Raw genomic sequence first — 18,549 nt, 5'->3', positions numbered from 1 at the left:
TGTGTCTCTTAATTCCAATTTATTTCCCAACAGCGTCCTTAAAAATAGCCTAAGAGTTTCTCACAATATTGTGGGAGATATTTTTCCCCTTTGACTTCTGTTTGTCTTTTACCTTTTCCTCTGTGCTCGTGTTTTCTGAGTGGAGTCTTGGAAGATGAGGGGGGCTGGACAGTTTTGATTCTAATTAGACTGGGAAAGCCCGCTGGGCCTCTTCTAAGGCACGTTATTCAGTTCTCCTTCCCCCTCCTCCTTGCCCCTCTCAAAACCAGAAAGTAATGAAAAGATGAGAAACGCTCAATTTCTGTGTAAACTAATTTTTATCCTGCATATGGAGGGGCTATACCATTTGCTTTGTGGATTGAGACTGTCTCCTGATTGACAGGCAGCGAGCGAACAGAGAGAGGTAAGACTGATGACCTGAAATACTTATTTCAGGGATGAGCACAGTGGTGTGATTTCAGCTGTGTGGTTTCTGCCACCCTGATATTATTGATTACAGACACGGAAGTGGCTGTAGCCTCTTTCAATACCTGTACTGAAGGCCCTTCAATGAGCATATTTATCATCTCTCTTTGTCTTACTGGGAGTGTCAGGTCTTTAGTCTGAGGGAAATCACCCCTCAGTATCATCGCTCAGAAATCTGAGTCAAAGCCTTTCTCATGCCTGCTTGGGGATTTGAAGTTTTCCAAGGTTTATTTTCATTAGGTTTAGACTGGAATTTGAGAAAGCACGGACGGTGCTTTTTGCCCCCTGTTGGTTGATTAAATAGTATCCATGAAGCTCTCCAACTTGGAAAAAATAACGCTTTTTTTTGTTTGTTTGTTTTTGCGGTAGGCGGGCCTCTCACTGTTGTGGCCTCTCCCCTTGCGGAGCACAGGCTCCGGACGCGCAGGCTCAGCGGCCATGGCTCACGGGCCTAGCCAATCCGTGGCATGTGGGATCCTCCCGGACCGCGGCACGAACCCGTGTCCCCTGCATCGGCAGGCGGACTCTCAACCACTGCGCCACCAGGGAAGCCCTAACGCTTGTTTTAATGATTACATTTTTTTTTTTTCCGGTACGCGGGCCTCTCACTGTTGCGGCCTCTCCCGTTGCGGAGCACAGGCTCCGGACGTGTAGGCTCAGCGGCCATGGCTCACGGGCCCAGCCGCTCCGCGGCATGTGGGATCTTCCCGGACCGCGGCACGAACCTGTGTCCCCTGCATCGGCAGGCGGACTCCCAACCACTGCGCTACCAGGGAAGCCCTAATGATTACATTTTATGAATCGATTCTTTGAATGTAGGAGAAAAGGGAGGGATGAAGATATGTTCCTACCATAGAGAATAGTCTTGTCGTTTTCATGTCAATGACTGAATGAAATTATTTTCAGTACCAGCTGAAGGCTCTGTTTCATCTGTGAAATAGCGTTAAGACCCATTTTGCAGAGTTATAACTTGTTTCCTCAAGACCTAACGTGTTGGCTTGATTATGAAGCTAATTTTTTTTTTACACTGAGTCATGCCCATTTTCTGATACGGTGGTATGGTGATACAGCTCCCTCCCCCGCTTGCTTCCATTCAAGGAGAGAGGTGCAGATTATAGCTTTATACTGGGTTTTTCTCTTTGTGGGAATCAGACCTAAGACCTTCGAGTTAAGGATAACAGGCTCTGGCTGATTTATACTGTTCGTTGTATCAGCAGAACCGATATCCACGCTCAGTGCTTGGACACCTTGACTCTTCAAATCTTGGGTAACGACAAATGCTGTAACTCATTTCTCTACCCTTCAGAGAAAAATGAAGGTAATCAGCTGAACAGGTAGTTATATCCACAGGGCTACTGGTGCAGCCAGGATGCTGTTAGGAACAGAACTGCAGGACAGTTAGGGAAAACACATGCAAAAAGAATCACGATGTTAGACGTTGGCAGGGAGAAGCCACTTTGCAGTTGCTGGGATCCACCATCTCAGTCACCAGCGACACTACCCAGAGCAGCCCTAATCACTGGTGCAGTTTGTTTCTGACGCCTCAGGACAGTGTGTGCTGGCAGCATGAAATTTGTTTATCCTCATCATTACCTTGAGGTAATGGCTATAGCAGGAGCCCGTCCACTTAAGCATAAGGCCACGAGGGTGGAGAAAGGGGAGTGGGTACCGGAGTGACGTCTATGCTTCTGCCTTGGAAGGAGTAACAAAAGTGTGGCTGTAGCCCCAGCGGAAAAAGATTGCTCATAAGTTGCCAGTGCTCTCAGTTGAAGGGGGAACAAAAACCAACGTGACTGTGTCTTTTCAGGATCGCTCCGGGAGAACACACCGATCGTTTGGCTCATCCCAGAATGCTTGCTACATACACTCCTTAGGGTTTTATTCCCTTCATAATTGGCTCTAATTTTATCTTCAGTGTTGCCAGTGACTTTGGAGGGTTTGGCCGCATGTTTAAGCTTTTCAGTGTTGAGGAAAAAGTTCTTTCCGACATCTGTTCCCAATGTGTTTATCTGTAATTTTAATTCATGCCCACTTGCCTTGTCATCTGGCCTGGGCTGAAATTAGTTGAGATTATTACTTGTACTACTTAAGATTTTATGCCCTTCAGTTAACTCCTCCCAAAGAGTCTTGGTGTGGCATGATCTTCTTTTTTTCTAGACCTCCTCATCATCTTAGATGAATTTGTAACTGAAATGGTTTTAGAGGATTTCAGTGTATTTGAGGTGAAAAGAGACCTGTAAAAGAGGCACTTAATCAGAAGGTAAACTAGTGCCTGTATAGAGGAACCCATAGTTTATAGACGGGTCAGGTCCTCTGCATATTGATAGATGGAATCTGATCAAAATACCTGCAACCGTGGACCACAGTGGGCACTGGAATGACAAGGCTATATGCTCAGCTGTTGAGGTTGGGGACAGAGGGCCTTTGGAGAAGAGTTCAGTCTCAGGGAGCCCTTGAATTCTGTGTTCCTGAAAGTGCCACAATGGATCCAGGCCCAGGGAGCCTTGGGAAGGAGGCACATTGCCCCAGAGAGAAGACCTGAAACTAAGACCAGGCTGCCTTGGACTGGAAGACCCCTAAGTGTTGACTACTGTAGAAAAACCAATTGCTTTCTAAGACAGAACCTGTGAGAATCCAGAGCTCTGTCTCTAGTAGGCCCATCCTGATGTTACAACCCTCTGTCCACAGGAGCTAAAGGACTGTCTTCACCCCTCCAGGGCCCAGGCTTCTGTGGTATGTATGTTGGTTGTGGAGTACGTTAGGGCATCCTGTTCCCATAAAGGATCTTTGGGCCGTATCCCTCCTATAGGGCCAGTCCATGGGTGGAGCTGTCTCCATACCAACTAGGCACATGGAATATATTGTACTCGGTTTACCTTTGCTCCTTGTGACTTTCAAGCTTGGGCAAGCAGCAGTGATATGAGGAGTATTGGCTTTCTAGGATCTGAGTTAGTGTAGAGGAAGCTGAGGTGCATTTTCAGATTGTCATTTCAAAGGTAACCTGCTTGACCCTTGGGGGATGCGGGAGATTGAGGACAAGCAGTGGTGCCCTATGTGGAATCAAACTTTATCGTAGAGAAACTAACTCCTGCCCAGGGGTAGTGACCTATTCATTCCTTGCTGTGGAAGAAGTCACAGTAGTCAACCGTAAAGATGCTTATCCATCGTTGGATGGAGAAACCAGAGATGAAGCAGAATGGGTGGATGGTTTTCTGTAATTATAAAAAGGTACAGAGTGGGATCTGGAGAGTGGCAGTGTGAGGGCTTCATTACGATGGGCAGGGTTTATTATATGCAGATTAGGCCAATGGATTTAAAGAAAGCAAAGAGTTTTACAAGTGTTATTGATCTTTCACTGGCAATAGAACTCTAGATTCAGGACCACGAAGGGAGTCCAAATTTTAGACCGCTCCCAATGAGAGGAGAAAATATGACCCCAACACTTAACGTTTCTTCTTTAGTTTCCTTGATCATGTCGTGGACACATGCTGCTCCCTGTGTTTGGAACTCTTATGATTTGTCCAGTCAACCTCACTCATCCCTCAAATCTCCTTTTGATACCTAGTGTTAGGACCCTTCTCTGTGATACATTCCGGAAGTACCTTGCTCCTCTCCATCACAATATTTCCTGTAACCCAACACTCAAGGGTAGCCATCCCTGCTAGAGTGTTAGATGAATGAAGGCATGTTTATGATGTTTGTGGCTTTTTTGTTATATCCCTATTGTGTAGCACAGCGGCTGGGCACACAGCAGGGGCTTAATAGTTGTCAAATGAATGAATAGTACCTCTGCCAGGAACTAAAGGAGGTGTTTGGAATAAAACCTGGAATCCCATTTCAGCAGATTGTGTGTCTTCCTCTGAGCATCTGCTCATTTCCATCACCCGAACGTAAATAAGCTCCAAGTGGGTCTTACTCATCTTGGTATCTCATCCATGGATGGTGTTCTGTCGTGTGATGTTATTTTTCTTCTGACTTTGAGTCCCCAAGCAGCAAGTAATAATGGACTGTGTGCTGGAGAAAGAAATAAGGTTTGTTCCTTTGAAAGGTTCAAGGCATGTCAGGGACTAGAAATTGCTAATGACTGATGGAGTACTGGTCTCTTCAGGTCAGGGTTGGCGTTCCTTGAATGTCCCTTAATGATTAAAATTATGGCTGGGAGGTCGTGTAGAGTGGTGGAGAGAGACTGGGTATTAGAATCATATTTGGGTTTATATCTCTCTTTCACCCTGCTAGCTACGTGACCACAAGGAAGGTAATTAACATCTTTGAGGCTTGGTTTATTCATCTTTAAAACACTCCTTTAGTTCTAGTTTTGAAAGACTGAGGATTTAGTCATTAGCTCTACAAATATTGGAGTGTTTATAATGTGTTGGGTATTGCCTTAGGCACAAGGGAAACAAACTCACAGGGTCCTTTCCCTTGAAGAAGTGAGCTTCTCATGTGAAGACAGACATTCAACAAATAAACACAGAAATTAACATGTAATTAGTAATTGTGATACCTGCTATAAACAAGAAGAATAGGGTGGTATGGGAGAGAGTAATGGGATTTTCTTTAGACCTGAGGGACAAGAAAGCCTTCTCTGAATAGAATATATTTAAGCTGGGACTTGACGGCTGAGTAGAAATTATTCTGGCAGGGATGTTTCATAATGTTCTGAGTTGGTGGGACAAGCTTGCAAAGACCCTGAATCAGGAAAGAGACTGGAGTACTAGAGGAATTAAAAACAAAGGCTGATACAATTGGAGGGAAATGACAGAGGGAGAGGAGAGCCTGTTTGTTGTTTCAAATCAAAGTTAAGGATTTTGTATTTTTTCTTAAGTAAAATGGGAAGCCCTCACAAGATTTTTAAGGGGGATTGTGACATGACCCAATCTGTTTTATTTATGTATTTATTTATTTAGGCTGTGCTGGGTCTTAGTTGCAGCATGCGGGCTTCTTAGTTGTGGCATGTGGACTCTTAGTTGTGGCATGTGGGACCTAGTTCCCTGACCAGAGATTGAACCCAGGCTCCCTGCATTGGGAGCACGGAGTCTCACCCATTGGTCCACCAGGGAAGCTCTATGCCTGGCAAGTTAGAAAAACTCAATAAATAGCAGCTTTTATAATAAAAGTGTTCTCTGTATTTGGACCAGTACTAGTTAAATGATGTCACTGTGTGCTTCTAATTATAGGACGATAATTCCACAGACTCTAGAGCTACTTATTAAAAATATTCAAGTAAAATAACGTGAATATTGAGTATGTGTGCGCATGTGCGTGTGTATTCTACAATCTGGTCACAGCTTCTGATTCTGGGAAAAAAAGAGTGATTTAAGAAAGAGGGTGATATATATATATATATCATATATATATGATATATATATGATTATATATATCATATATATATGATATATATATCATATATATATGATATATATATGATTATATATATCATATATATATGATATATATATCATATATATATGATATATATATGATATATATATCATATATATATATGGCTCTGTGTACTTTCACAAGTGCACTAACTTCTCTGAACTTCAATTGCTACATCGGTGAAATAGGGATAATAATTCCAGTTTCATAGGGTTGTTAACAGAGTTAAATGGGTTAATGCATCTGAAACACTTCACTGAGTGCCTAGCATATATTACATGCTCAGTAACTGTTAATCATTATTATTACAACTGTGCCAGATTATTTGAGGTTCTTTAAACTTACCCTTTTTCCTCAAGGGCTGGAGTTCCATTCCTCCCACTAGGATCTGTGTCTTGCCCCTTTTCAAGTTTCTACCTGTGATGAATCAAAGGTCAAGTTTTGCATCATCTAGAAGGGATTTCTTCTCTGACACACTATGATAATTTGTACTGCTCACAACTTACCTACCCCTGTATTTAGCTTATATCCCCTTAGAGTTTCTAATTTCCTTGTGGTCAGGGAATGTCTCACACATTTTGACGTTGCCCCCGGGAGCTTGCGTGGTGCTGCAGTCCACAGAGTAGGTGCCCCATACAAATTCAGTGGATGTTATTCACTCGTGCATAAAGGCAAGCAAGCACTGAATAAATATTGCTTGAATAAAGGCCTGCATTAATTATAAAAAAACAAAACATGTGTTTTTGGCACAACGGTGAGGCCCAGCCAAAGTGCATTTGTCCATAAACTGGGTTTGTCTCACAGGGGCCCTTCATTGTCCTTGAAATACAATTGACCCAACTCTCTGCATTGTGAATTGATATGGCACGTGCTTGATAGATATGCATTGGAAAATCAACAATGTTTGAGGGGCTTTTTTCCAGCCTGTCAAATGCATGTGGAAGGAGGACAGTTGCAGTCTTGGGAAAGAAAAAAAAAAAAAAAAACGCAGCCATGTAACAAAGGATGCACATATGACATTGAGTCAAGGATTATAATGAAAGAAAATGTGATAACTTAATTGATCAATTCTGACGTGGGGAGGGAAGGCCAGGCACTTCCTCTGGCAAAGAAAGCTATGATGCCTAAAAATTGTCCCTTTGCTAGCAAAAACATCACGTACTTTTAATGGTTATTATAAGCTTTTCAAGTCCTTGTGAAAGTGCTCTTGACTGACACATGTTTCACAAGTCCAGCAAATTCTTCCTCTGATTTTGATTGGGGCAATCTCCAGTTAGCAGGTCAGATAGTGAGGCTGGATGTGATGCCACGCTCCCCCAAGCCTGTGGGTCTACTCTCTAACATCACAAGGAGCATCTACATCTTTCACTTTTTTTTTTTTTTTTTGCGCTAGGTTTGCTCTGTGAGAGGATACAGGAAAAGTACATGGGCCTTGGAGCTTACCAGACTTAATTTAGAATCTTAGCATCTCCACTTACTAGCTAGATATTAATGAGTCTGGGCTTTTCTTATCTTGAAGCTGAGGATAACAGTGTTATCAACTTATTTGAACTTCTATGTCGTTGTCAGTATTATCATTATCATAATCATTATCATTCTCATCACAGTGGCTAACGTTTAGTGACCACCTAGTACGTATCAAGAATTGCTCTAAGTGCTTTATATGGATTAGCGCATTTAACTCTTTCCACACATATTAATAAGGTATATTATTATCCCCATTTAAAACATCTAGTGTAATGCCAGACATATAGGTACATGAATGTTATTATTTAATAAGAGTTGTTATCTTTTAGACTAAGTATGGTCTAAATCTTGTGTTGGTTTAAAATTCTGTTTCAAAGGAAAAACATTCTAGAATGTTATCACCAAAAGGAATTAAACTTGGAGTTGATATAGTTTAGTGTTTTCTATATTTTTTACAGGCAGAAACTGTTGTTCACATGATCACCATATCAAAAATATAAAAGCAAAGCTATTCTATTTGAATCAGGGGTGGGGGACTTGAGCCCTATCCGACAACTCATCTGTGCCCAAGATTCTGAGGAACAGTGTGAAAATCACGGATGTTGTCCTTTCCTGGTATACGTACCTAGACAGGCAAAGCGATTTATTTTGTTATTGGTATAGACCCTGAATTATAAATTAGATCTCCTCTCCAAGAACAGTTGTTTTTTTTATGAGACTGCAATATGTGATGTAGCAGTATAATTATTATTTGCTAAAATGTACTGAGTTAAAGATGATAAAGCACCTTCATATACCTTGTTATATTTGAACTTCACAATTCCTGTGGTGGGCGTAGCCTATTACTTCTTGTTCACCTAAAAATGATGCGTAACATAAATTTTTGGGGGGGTCGGGAGGAAATTGGTGCAGCTTGTCATAGAGGTAGGAGAAAAAAATATCAGAGACCAGAAATGTTGGAAAAGGGTGATTCTTTTGAGATAAGTTAACACACTGGAGTTGGCATTTGCCCAGAGGGTAGAATGGTAGCATCTGGCTTCTAATGGACACTGTTTAAGTAGACAGGAGACAAAGCCTGGGGCTGGTGTGAGATGCGTAAATCAAGAACCTTGAAGGGTAAATCCTCAGTGGGTGACTAGGAAAAATCCACTCTGCAAGAGAAGACTTGCCTATCAGTCTCGACTCTAGATAGCCAGTATGGCAGAGAAAAGTTTGCATTCCTGAAAGCTTAGGGCCTAAATTTATTCTACCTGTGTGGCTCAATCCTTATGCCCCAAGGCAAAATGTAATTTAAAGTGATGGTGGGTTGATAGTTCCCTCAGGCACCTGACAAAAGCAAACACAGATGCTCTCTGAAGAAATACAATTTTACAGCCCAAACCTCAAGTAATTTCCACAGATTAAATCCTAAAACATATGAGCTCACAAATAAAAGACTCACTCAAAACACAAGAAAAGAAGTCCTCATGCATGATACTCAGCAAAACAAACTGTAAAATCAGATGCTGATTTTACTTTAATAAAGTCGGAAGACTGAAGATACTGGAGTTATCTGTATAAAATATGTCTAATATGTTTTTAAAAAAGGAAATTAAAAGATGAAAGAATAAGAGACCACAAATTTGATCAAGGAGACTGAAAGAGAAAGAAATTGAATTCTACAAAATAAAATTGTAAGTAAAATAAAAATGATATGGATGACTGAAACAGAACATGACACTACTTGAGAGAATTAATAAACCAAAAGATACATCCAAAGTTAAACAGAATTCAGCATAGAAAAAAGCAAGGGGAATAGTAAAGCAAGTCTAAGAAACATGGAGGAGAGCTTGAGAAGGAAGGAATAATATTTATCTAATTCAAATTCCAGAAAGAGAGAATAGATAAAATGGTGAAAAGAGAATGTTTGAAGAGAAAATACCTGATAATTTTGCAAATTGATAAAAGATTTAATCTTTAGATTCAAGAATCCCAAGGAATCCTAGGAAGAATAAATAAAAATAAATTCACACCTAAATACCTTAAAGTTAATGAATACAAACAAACCCCCTTCCCCATCAAGCAAACAACCAAATAAAATAGATCTTAAAAGCCACAGAGAAAGTGTTTGTCACATACTAAGAAATGATGATTAGGTTAACAACTGACTTCTCAAGAGTGATAATAGAAGCCAGAAAACAATGGAATATCTTCAAAATGTTGAGGCAAAATAACTCTATACCCAAAAAAGCTATTTTTCAATTAAGAGGGTGATCAAAGGACATATTTAGATAAATTAAAATTGAGCACAGTTACTATCAAAATATCTTCATTAAAGGAACTTATAAAGGATACATTAAGAAAAATAACCATCCTAGAAGGAATGTCTGAGATTCAAGAAGACTCTTGGGCAAAGAAATGTTAAACATGTGGTTAAAAAAGTATGCCTCAGGCAGCATGTTCAAGAACATTCCTTGCAGCATTGTTTGTAATTCCAAACCTGCAAATAACTCAAATGTCAATGTGTAGTATAATGGATAAATTTTGGAATATTCATGCTATGGAATATTATACACCATTGACAAATAAATGAAAGATAGCTATAGACATTAACATGGATGAATAGAAAAAAACCACCGTGGAAGATATTACAGTATGATTTCACATGTGAAGTTCAAAATGGGCAAAACTAAATAATCTATAATTTCGAAATACATACCTATGTATGGTAAAACTATAAAAATATGTAAGGGAGTGATTAACACACAAATTAAGAGGGTTGTCTGATGGCTGGGAGGAGGATTCATTGGGGACCTGTAATAAAGGGGTACTGATAATACTGTATTCATTTTATTTATATATTCATATATATTCATTTTATATATCTCTTATGTATCATAAATTTTGCAATAAAACAATTATAGAAAGACAAGTCATATAAGAAGGCAGTAGAAAGAAAATTCAGGATCAACATGGATAAAAGCCTTCAAGAAGGAACAACTTTAGCAAGTGTGTATATTAGGGGGAAAAAATGTGAAGCATGGGATGGTCCAACGTTTCCTAGTCCTACTCTTCTACCCCCTTGCCAGCTTACCTTTGCATATTGCCAAGGCGTGTTCTCATGTATGCTGACATATAATAAAAATGTCTCATGCTTTATTATTTGGAAGTCTTTTATTCTTTTCTTTCCTGATGTAAAATTTTGTTTGCTTCTTCTAGGTCATAACTTTTGTGCTGAAGGACCTAAATGTGGTGAAAACTCAGAGTGCAAAAACTGGAATACCAAAGCTACTTGTGAGTGTAAGAATGGTTACATCTCTGTCCAGGGAGACTCTGCCTACTGTGAAGGTAAGTGAACTATTTAATAAAGTCAGCTTGTGAGAAATGTATTCCTGGTGGATGTGGTTGAAGAATGAAAGCCTTCACTTGGTTCTGGTCCCATGGGATCCTATAAAAAATTATACCAACAATCTAGGATATTCTCTTCTTCTGACTTATCCAGGCTGCTTAGTAGCATGTAAAAGCAAGACCTTTCAATCACCAGCAAAACCCTAAACCCCTCATTTTATGTTGTCTTATTTGGGTATATTGTCTTCTTCAATTTCAGTTAAATGTTACATGGTGGATCCTCTTTTTGAACGGATGCTTTGATACTAGCTTATACCCAATTGCCATCATCTTCACCTGCCAAGGGCAGAGTTTTTTTTCAGTTGTGTTTCCTAATGACTGATTCATGTGTTGCTAATTCCCAAACTCTACTAAAAGTCCCAGTGACAGATGGACTCATAACTTTGGCACATGGATTGGTATAGTAGGTTGGTGGCCTCAAGCATCAGTGACCCCCCTTTTCTACTTTATAGAGCAGAGCAACTCCTCTGTCTTATGTGAACTCCTCTTTCCATGCTCAGCGTGCTGGGGGCAAGCATTGCATACTCCTTTTCCTTTAATATAGCAGAGGATCAGGGATTAGTTCTGACCCTGGATTTACATGTACAGTGCCCTAAAATCTGAGCCCATCCATTTCTCCAGTGCTCACTGGCTCTCTCCCATCAGTTTAGAGAAATTCTTATAGGCAAAGTGATGGCTAGGCTGTTTTTCCATCCTGGTTGGACCTAATTATTCCTGTCACCTTTACTAGTATTATTGAACCTTGGTGTTCTGTTAATTAGGAAGGTAGATGTCTTGACTGGAATAAATGCTGCAAAATCTTGGTCACTGTCCTCCTACTGATTTGGTTCTCATGTGGGTCAAGTATTGTCAAGGTAAAGACAGTTGATGACAATAATGGTAAATTCCTTTCCATTCTTCTGTTTTATGTTGTTGACCCCTGCTTAACTTTTTGACTTTGACTAAAGTTGTTAAGGAAATGTTTCTAATTACTGTTAGTGTTCAGAACCTGGTAGAAAGCCTCTGTTTTTCATTTCTTCTGGAAGACTTTCTTTATTACTGCTTTGGTTCTCATTAGCAATATAAGTCTAACTAATAGTTAACCCCCAACACACACACTTTTTTCTACACTTTTTTTTCCTTTTGCTTACCTGTATAGATTTGAACTTGATTTGGGAGACATGCCACTTGGGAGGGTGAAGTTGCCCTTTAGTTATGAACCTTTTCATCTATCCATTAACATCATGTTACTTATTTGTCAGTTTTGAGGAAGAGGACTATTAATTTCAATACTTCACATTAACATTTATTTTTTATATCTTACCTTATGCTATTTTGTATTTTTTGTCAGAAAATTACTGTAATTTTAAAAATAAAAAATGTGAACATTTTCTTCTCCATTTATCATGAAAAAATCCCACAAGCCAGGTAATGGTCTAAAAAATTTGTTTTCTTACCTTCTGCTATATGTGGGGAGAGACTATGAACAATTATAAAAATGATAGAAGGAACCTCAAAATAATTTGAATCTTGATTCTACCATTGGCCGGTGTTTTAGTTGTCTATTGGAAGCAGTACACCCACCATTCCTGGCTCCCTTAGCTATTGAGACCTGGCAGAACCTGGGAGGAAATTGCTGGTACCAATGCTGTTTTGGGACTCTTTGATTCTCTCCTCATTTTTTGTTACATAGAATCAATTTTATGAGGTACCATTTGTGGTATTATGCCTACCCTTTGTGAGGCCTTATTTTATTGATTAGGTTGGGCGATTCTAGGTCTGAATCCCTGTTTCCTTGAACACGCTTCTCAACTCGTTGTGTGCGCGGGGCCTTGGGTCAGTGTATACTGTGGTACCACCCTTGAGTCATGGTAATGTCCTCGGGCTTTAGTCATTTTTCTGTGATCAGGGGGACATTCTGCAATTCCAGAGGGCATGTTCATAATGAGAAGGATAGCACTTAAGGAGAAATGACTAAACGTTAGAGCCCATTTACAGTCTAAGAATAGAACTCAGGGACTAAAACAGGGGTCAAATACTGGGCAACAGGATGGGAGGCACTGAGAACCAAGTAGAGTGAATATCAACATTTAGAGCAAACGCCCTTCTCTCTCTTCATTCAGCCATCTTCAGCACACTTGGGCTTTGGGCTTATTTTCCTGTGGTTGAGTGGTGGCTGCCATAGCCCCAGACATGGTGTCCTCATACCAGCATCCCAAAGAAGGAAGGAAGGGGCAGGGGTTAAAAATCTTCTCTGTGTGAGGTTCTGTGTTTTTTTTTGTGTGTGTGTGATGATCATATGGTTTTTATTCTTCAATTTGTTAATATGGTGTATGACATTGATTGATTTGCATATATTGAAGAATCCACTTGATGATGGTGTATGATCCTTTTAATGTGTTTTTGGATTCTGTTTGCTAGTATTTTGTTGAGGATTTTTGCATCTGTATTCATCAGTAATATTGGTCTGTAATTTTCTTTTTTTGTAGTATCTTTGTCTGCTTTTGGTATCAGGGTGTTGGTGGCCTTGTAGAATGAGTTTGGGAGTGTTCCTTCCACTGCAATTTTTTGGAAGAGTTTGAGAAGGATAGCTGTTAGCTCTTCTCTAAATGTTTGATAGAATTCACCTGTGAAGCCATCTGGTCCTGGACTTTTGTTTGTCGGAAGAATTTTAATCACAGTTTCAATTTCATCACTTGTGATTGGTCTGTTCATATTTTCTATTTCTTCCTGGTTCAGTCTTGGAAAGTTATACCTTTCTAAGAATTTGTCCATTTCTTCCAGGTTGTCCATTTTATTGGCATAGAGTTGCTTGTAGTAGTCTCGCAGGGTGCTTTCTATTTCTGTGGTGTCTGTTTAACTTCTCCTTTTTCATTTCTAATTTTATTGATTTGAGTCCTCTCCCTCTTTTTCTTGATGAGTCTGGCTAATGGTTTATCAATTTTGTTTACCTTCTCAAAGAACCAGCTTTTAGTTTTATTGATCTTTGCTATTGTTTTCTTTGTTTCTATTTCATTTATTTCTGCTCTGATCTTTATGATTTCTTTCCTTCTACTAACTTTGGGTTTTGTTTGTTCTTTCTCTAGTTCCTTTAGGTGTAAGGTTAGATTGTTTACTTGAAATTTTTCTTGTTTCTTGAGGTAGGCTTGTATAGCTATAAACTTCCCTCTTAGAACTGCTTTTGTTGCACCCCATAGGTTTGGATTGTCGTGTTTTCATTGTCATTTGCCTCTGGGTATTTTTTGATTTCCTCTTTTATTTCTTCAGTGATCTCTTGGTTATTTAGTAATGTATTGTTTAGCCTCCATGTGTTTGTGTTTTGTCCATTCTTTTCCCTGTAATTCATTTCTTTTCTTTCTTTTTTTTTGCGGTACGTGGGCCTCTCACTGTTGTGGCCTCTCCCGCCACGGAGCACAGGCTCCGGACATGCAGGCTCAGCGGCCATGGCTCATGGGTCCAGCCGCTCCACGGCATGTGGGATCCTCCTGGACCAGGGCACGAACCCGTGCCCCCTGCATCGGCAGGTGGACCCCCAACCACTGCACCACCAGGGAAGCCCCCCCTGTAGTTCATTTCTAATCTCATAGCGTTGTGGTTAGAAAAGATGCTTGATATGATTTCAGTTTTCTTAAATTTACTGAGGCTTGATTGTACCCAAGATGTGATCTATCCTGGAGAATGTTCTGTGTGCATTTGAGAAGACAGTGTGATCTGCTGTTTTTGGATGGAATGTCCTATAAATATCAATGAAATCTATCTGGCCTGTTGTGTCATTTAAAGCTTGTGTTTCCTTATTAATTTTCTGTCTGGATGATCTGTCCATTGGTGTAAGCGAGGTGTTAGAATCCCCCACTATTACTGTGTTACCATCAATTTCCTCTTTTATACCTGTTAGCATTTGCCTTATGTATTGAGGTGTTCCTATGTTGGGTGCATATATATTTATAATTGTTATATCTTGTTCTTGGATTGATCCCTCGATCATTATTTAGTGTCTTTTCTTGTCTCTTGTAACATTCTTTCCTTTAAAGTCTATTTTATCTGATATGAGTATTGCTAGTCCAGCTCTCTTTTGATTTCCATTTGCATGGAATATCTTTTTCCATCCCCTCACTTTCAGGCTGTATGTGTCCCTAGGTCTGAAGTGGTTCTCTTGTAGATAGCATGTATATGGAGCTTATTTTTGTATACATTCAGCGAGCCTGTGTCTTCTGCTTGGAGCATTTAATCCATTCACATTTAAGGTAATTATCAATATGTATGTTCCTATTTCCATTTTCTTAATTGTTTTGTGTTTGTTTTTGTAGGTCCTTTTCTTCTCCTGTGTTTCCCACTTAGAGAAATAACTTTAGCATTTGTTGTAGAGCTGGTTTGGTGGTGCTGAATTCTCTTAGCTTTTGCTTGTCTGTAAAGCTTTTGATTTCTCTGTTGAATCTGAATGAGATCCTTGCCAGGTAGAGTAATCTTGGTTGTAGGTTCTTCCCTTTCATCACTTTAAATATATCATGCCACTCCATTCTGGCTTGTAGAATTTCTGCTGAGAAATCAGCCGTTAACCTTATGGGAGTTCCCTTGTATGTTATTTCTCATTTATCCCTTGTTGCTTTTAATAATTTTTCTTTGTCTCTAATTTTTGCCAGTTTGATTATTCTGTGTCTCGGTGTGTTTTTCCTTGGGTTTATCCTGCCTGGCACTCTCTGCACTTCTTGGACTTGGGTGGCTATTTCCTTTCCCATGTTAGGGAAGCTTTCGACTATAATCTCTTCAAATATTTTCTCAGGACATTTCTCTCTCTCTTCTCCTTCTGGGACCCCTATAATGTGAATGTTATTGTGTTTAATGTTGCCCCAGAGGTGTCTTAGGCTGTCTTCATTTCTTTTCATTCTTTTTTCTCTATTGTGTTCTGTGGCAGTGAATTCCACCATTCTGTCTTCCAGGTCACTTATCCGTTCTTCTGCCTCAGTTATTCTGCTATTGATTCCTTCTAGTGTAGTTTTCATTTCAGTTATTGTATTGTTCATCTCTGTTTGTTTGTTCTTTAATTCTTCTAGGTGTTTGTTCTTTAATTCTTCTAGGTTTTTGTTAAACATTTCTTACATCTTCTCGATCTTTGCCTCCATTCTTTTTGCAAGGTCCTGGATCATCTTCACTGTCATTATTCTGAATTCTTTTTCTGGAAGGTTGCCTATCTCCACTTCATTTAGTTGTTTTTCTGGGGTTTTATCTTGTTGCTTCATCTGGTACATAGTCCTCTGCCTTTTCATTTTGTCTGTCTTTTTGTGCATGTGGTTTTCCTTCCACAGGCTGCAGAATTGTAGTTTTTCTTGCTTCTGCTGTCTGCCCTCTCAGGTTCTGTGTTTTTAAGTTTGAAGAAAGTCCTTCCTAGAAGGTCCTTTGTAACCTCCTTGCCTCTCTCTCCATGCAGAAATCTTCTGCTTATTTTTCAGACCAGGATTATATCCTCTCCACCCTGAGACCAACGAGATGACTGTCATTGGTTTGGGCTAATTGTGTCCAACCCCCGGATTTGGAATAGGGGGTTTGCCTTCCCTGAGACTAAATGATCTTTGCCCTTTGTCTGAACTAATTAGAGTTGTAGCAGTAGGAGGCAGGTGTATGGGTGGTTTTGGGTGGGCAGAAAGCTATGTATACTACATTCTTTTTTGGTAAAATTTAGCTTATGGCCATTTACCCAGCTCTGTCTTCAGAATTTTCCTCTGGGATGCTCACCACGTGCCTGCCTGGGTACTAGAGACTCTCAGAGGCTGAGTTCATTGTTTCACTATAGCATAGAGAGGAGTAGATAACTTATGAACTGCTTCAGGCAAGTTATTTTTTTCTCTGAGTAAGTGGAGTGAAAATGACCCGTATTTCACAAACTACGATGAACACGACTGGCTTGCAAATTAAAACAAAATATTACATACATTGTCCAGGCTAACTTGAAAAACCTATTCAGGCTTTCAGTGGAAAAAGAAGCACAAAAGACTTTCAATTTTCTTAACTTCCTAAGGTAGTAGCAGAGATATAGTGTATTAGGGACTCCTGCTCTGCAGAGACTGTCATAGAAATTGCCATAGAGAAGATATGGGAACTCCTGGCCAATCAGTAGAAGATAATAAGACCCTTTGTCAGCTGTGATACAATTCACAGGATTTCGTTTCATTTTGCCTCATCTGACTCGAGCAGGAACATTCCCCATTTTGAGAATTGCTGTAGTTGGACTTTGGTGTTTTATGAATCTGGTCTACTGAGGCTTTTTTACCTTTGGGATGACATTTTCAATGGGTTGGTCTTAAATGGTTTCTGATTCATTAGCTTCAATTAGAGGTAGTGTCTGAGGAAAGTACAGCAGTTGGGGTCTATTCATGATCTTCTTGAATTTGGAGTCTATATAGAGTTTCATAAACTTTTTCTTCCTATAGTAAAAAGTTACATTGAAGAATAAAGAACAATGTGATGTGCGTATACATCATGCAATCTGCCAGGCATAGAGAGTACTACAAGTAGTATTAAATAATGTCTCCTACTTACAGAGTGCTCTGAATTTTTCAAACTCCTTTTATATATATTGTATTCTTTGAGCCTTCAGTAAATGTCTGAGGAAAATGGTAACGTTGGCCACATGAACTCCACTTTGCAAGTGAGGACAGAAAGACTCAGAGAAATGAAATAAAGATAATACTCGACTCATTTCTCCTCCAGGGCTTTATGCCCTGACTTATGCTGCTCCCTTCCTTCCCATCCCCCACCCTGTTCCAATGTGGTATTGTTCAAAATATTTGCTATCTCCTTCATCTAATGAAATCTGAATGGATGTGAGATGTGTACCATTTCGTAGTAGAAGATCTAAGAGCTATTACAGGGTTCCACCTCTTTCTCATAAACCTGCATTGTTCCAGAGCAGGGCCTCTCCTTTAGCTAGGGTTCCAGAATGAAGTCTACATAGAGCTGTGTGACAGCTGACAGGTGAGGAACATGTGGCATGGGTGAGAAATAATTGTGTAAATCACTGAAACTTTGGAGGGTGCAATTATCTGTTACCTTTGTGTGACTTAGCCTAAGCCTATTGGTACACCTGCCTGAATTAGTTGACCCACATCTTGTAGTTTCAGAAGGATACCTCCAACTAAGCGCTCATGACTGAAAGTAATTTTTTATGGAGCAAGCATTTGAGAGTTACTAGAAAAAGTCTGAACTGTATGGATCATTAATAGTCTGCTCTGGCCCTGCTGCCAGGTAATAGATATTTTGCAGACCGCAAGTTGTAAACCAGTGCTTTATTATGGCCAGTTCCGATGTGGGAAATTGGTTTTCCCAATTAAGATGATGAGACAATGCAGGTCAAAAATTTAGCAAATTGTCTGGTATTTACTAGTGATTTAGTGGGTCACAACAGTTATCATCATCAACTTATATCAGTGTTTATGAGGATCTTTCTTGGAATTGGAAGAGTGTGTACTCATTGAGACCAGTACTTTGAGAAAGTGGGCTTCTCACGTCTGCATCTTTTGGGAGAATTGGAAGGTAGCAGGGGAGAGTGTTCTTAGTAGGAAGGACCAGGTTTTATCAGTTCTGCCAGGAGCATATTTTTAGCAGTGAGGTACCAAGTATAATAATTTATAAAGATGAAGTTATTCCTTCCTTGGAGAAACACAAGTGGAGCTGAATTCAAGGATAATATGTTGTGGAACAAAATGAGTTTTATTGGGTTGAATTTAATAATGTCATGTAACAAAACTGCTGAGATGTCTGAAACACAGCAACTGATTAGCGAGGTGATTTATAACTTCTTTCGCATGACGGAAAATGATGACAGGGTCTGACCCTTAGAGTGTTAAGAGGCTGGGAAAGTGGCAGAAAGGTCGG

At 39.8% G+C, this 18,549-nt stretch overlaps 1 protein-coding gene across 2 annotated transcripts in view; it reads left to right on the top strand.

Annotated features, from left to right (window-relative positions):
• NELL1 (neural EGFL like 1) overlaps positions 1-18,549 on the top strand; it is an 874,935-nt gene that overhangs the window by 224,537 nt on the left and 631,849 nt on the right. For both annotated transcript variants that reach the window (XM_030864871.2, XM_030864870.2), the window contains exon 12: positions 10,513-10,641. In XM_030864871.2, the coding sequence (XP_030720731.2) occupies positions 10,513-10,641 (129 nt within the window). The remainder of the gene's footprint in view (positions 1-10,512; positions 10,642-18,549) is intronic.

Source organism: Globicephala melas, chromosome 8 (genome assembly GCF_963455315.2).
Source record: "Globicephala melas chromosome 8, mGloMel1.2, whole genome shotgun sequence".
NCBI lineage: Eukaryota > Metazoa > Chordata > Mammalia > Artiodactyla > Delphinidae > Globicephala > Globicephala melas.
Note: the sequence above shows the minus strand (reverse complement) of the source record. Positions and strands in the feature narration are given on the sequence as shown.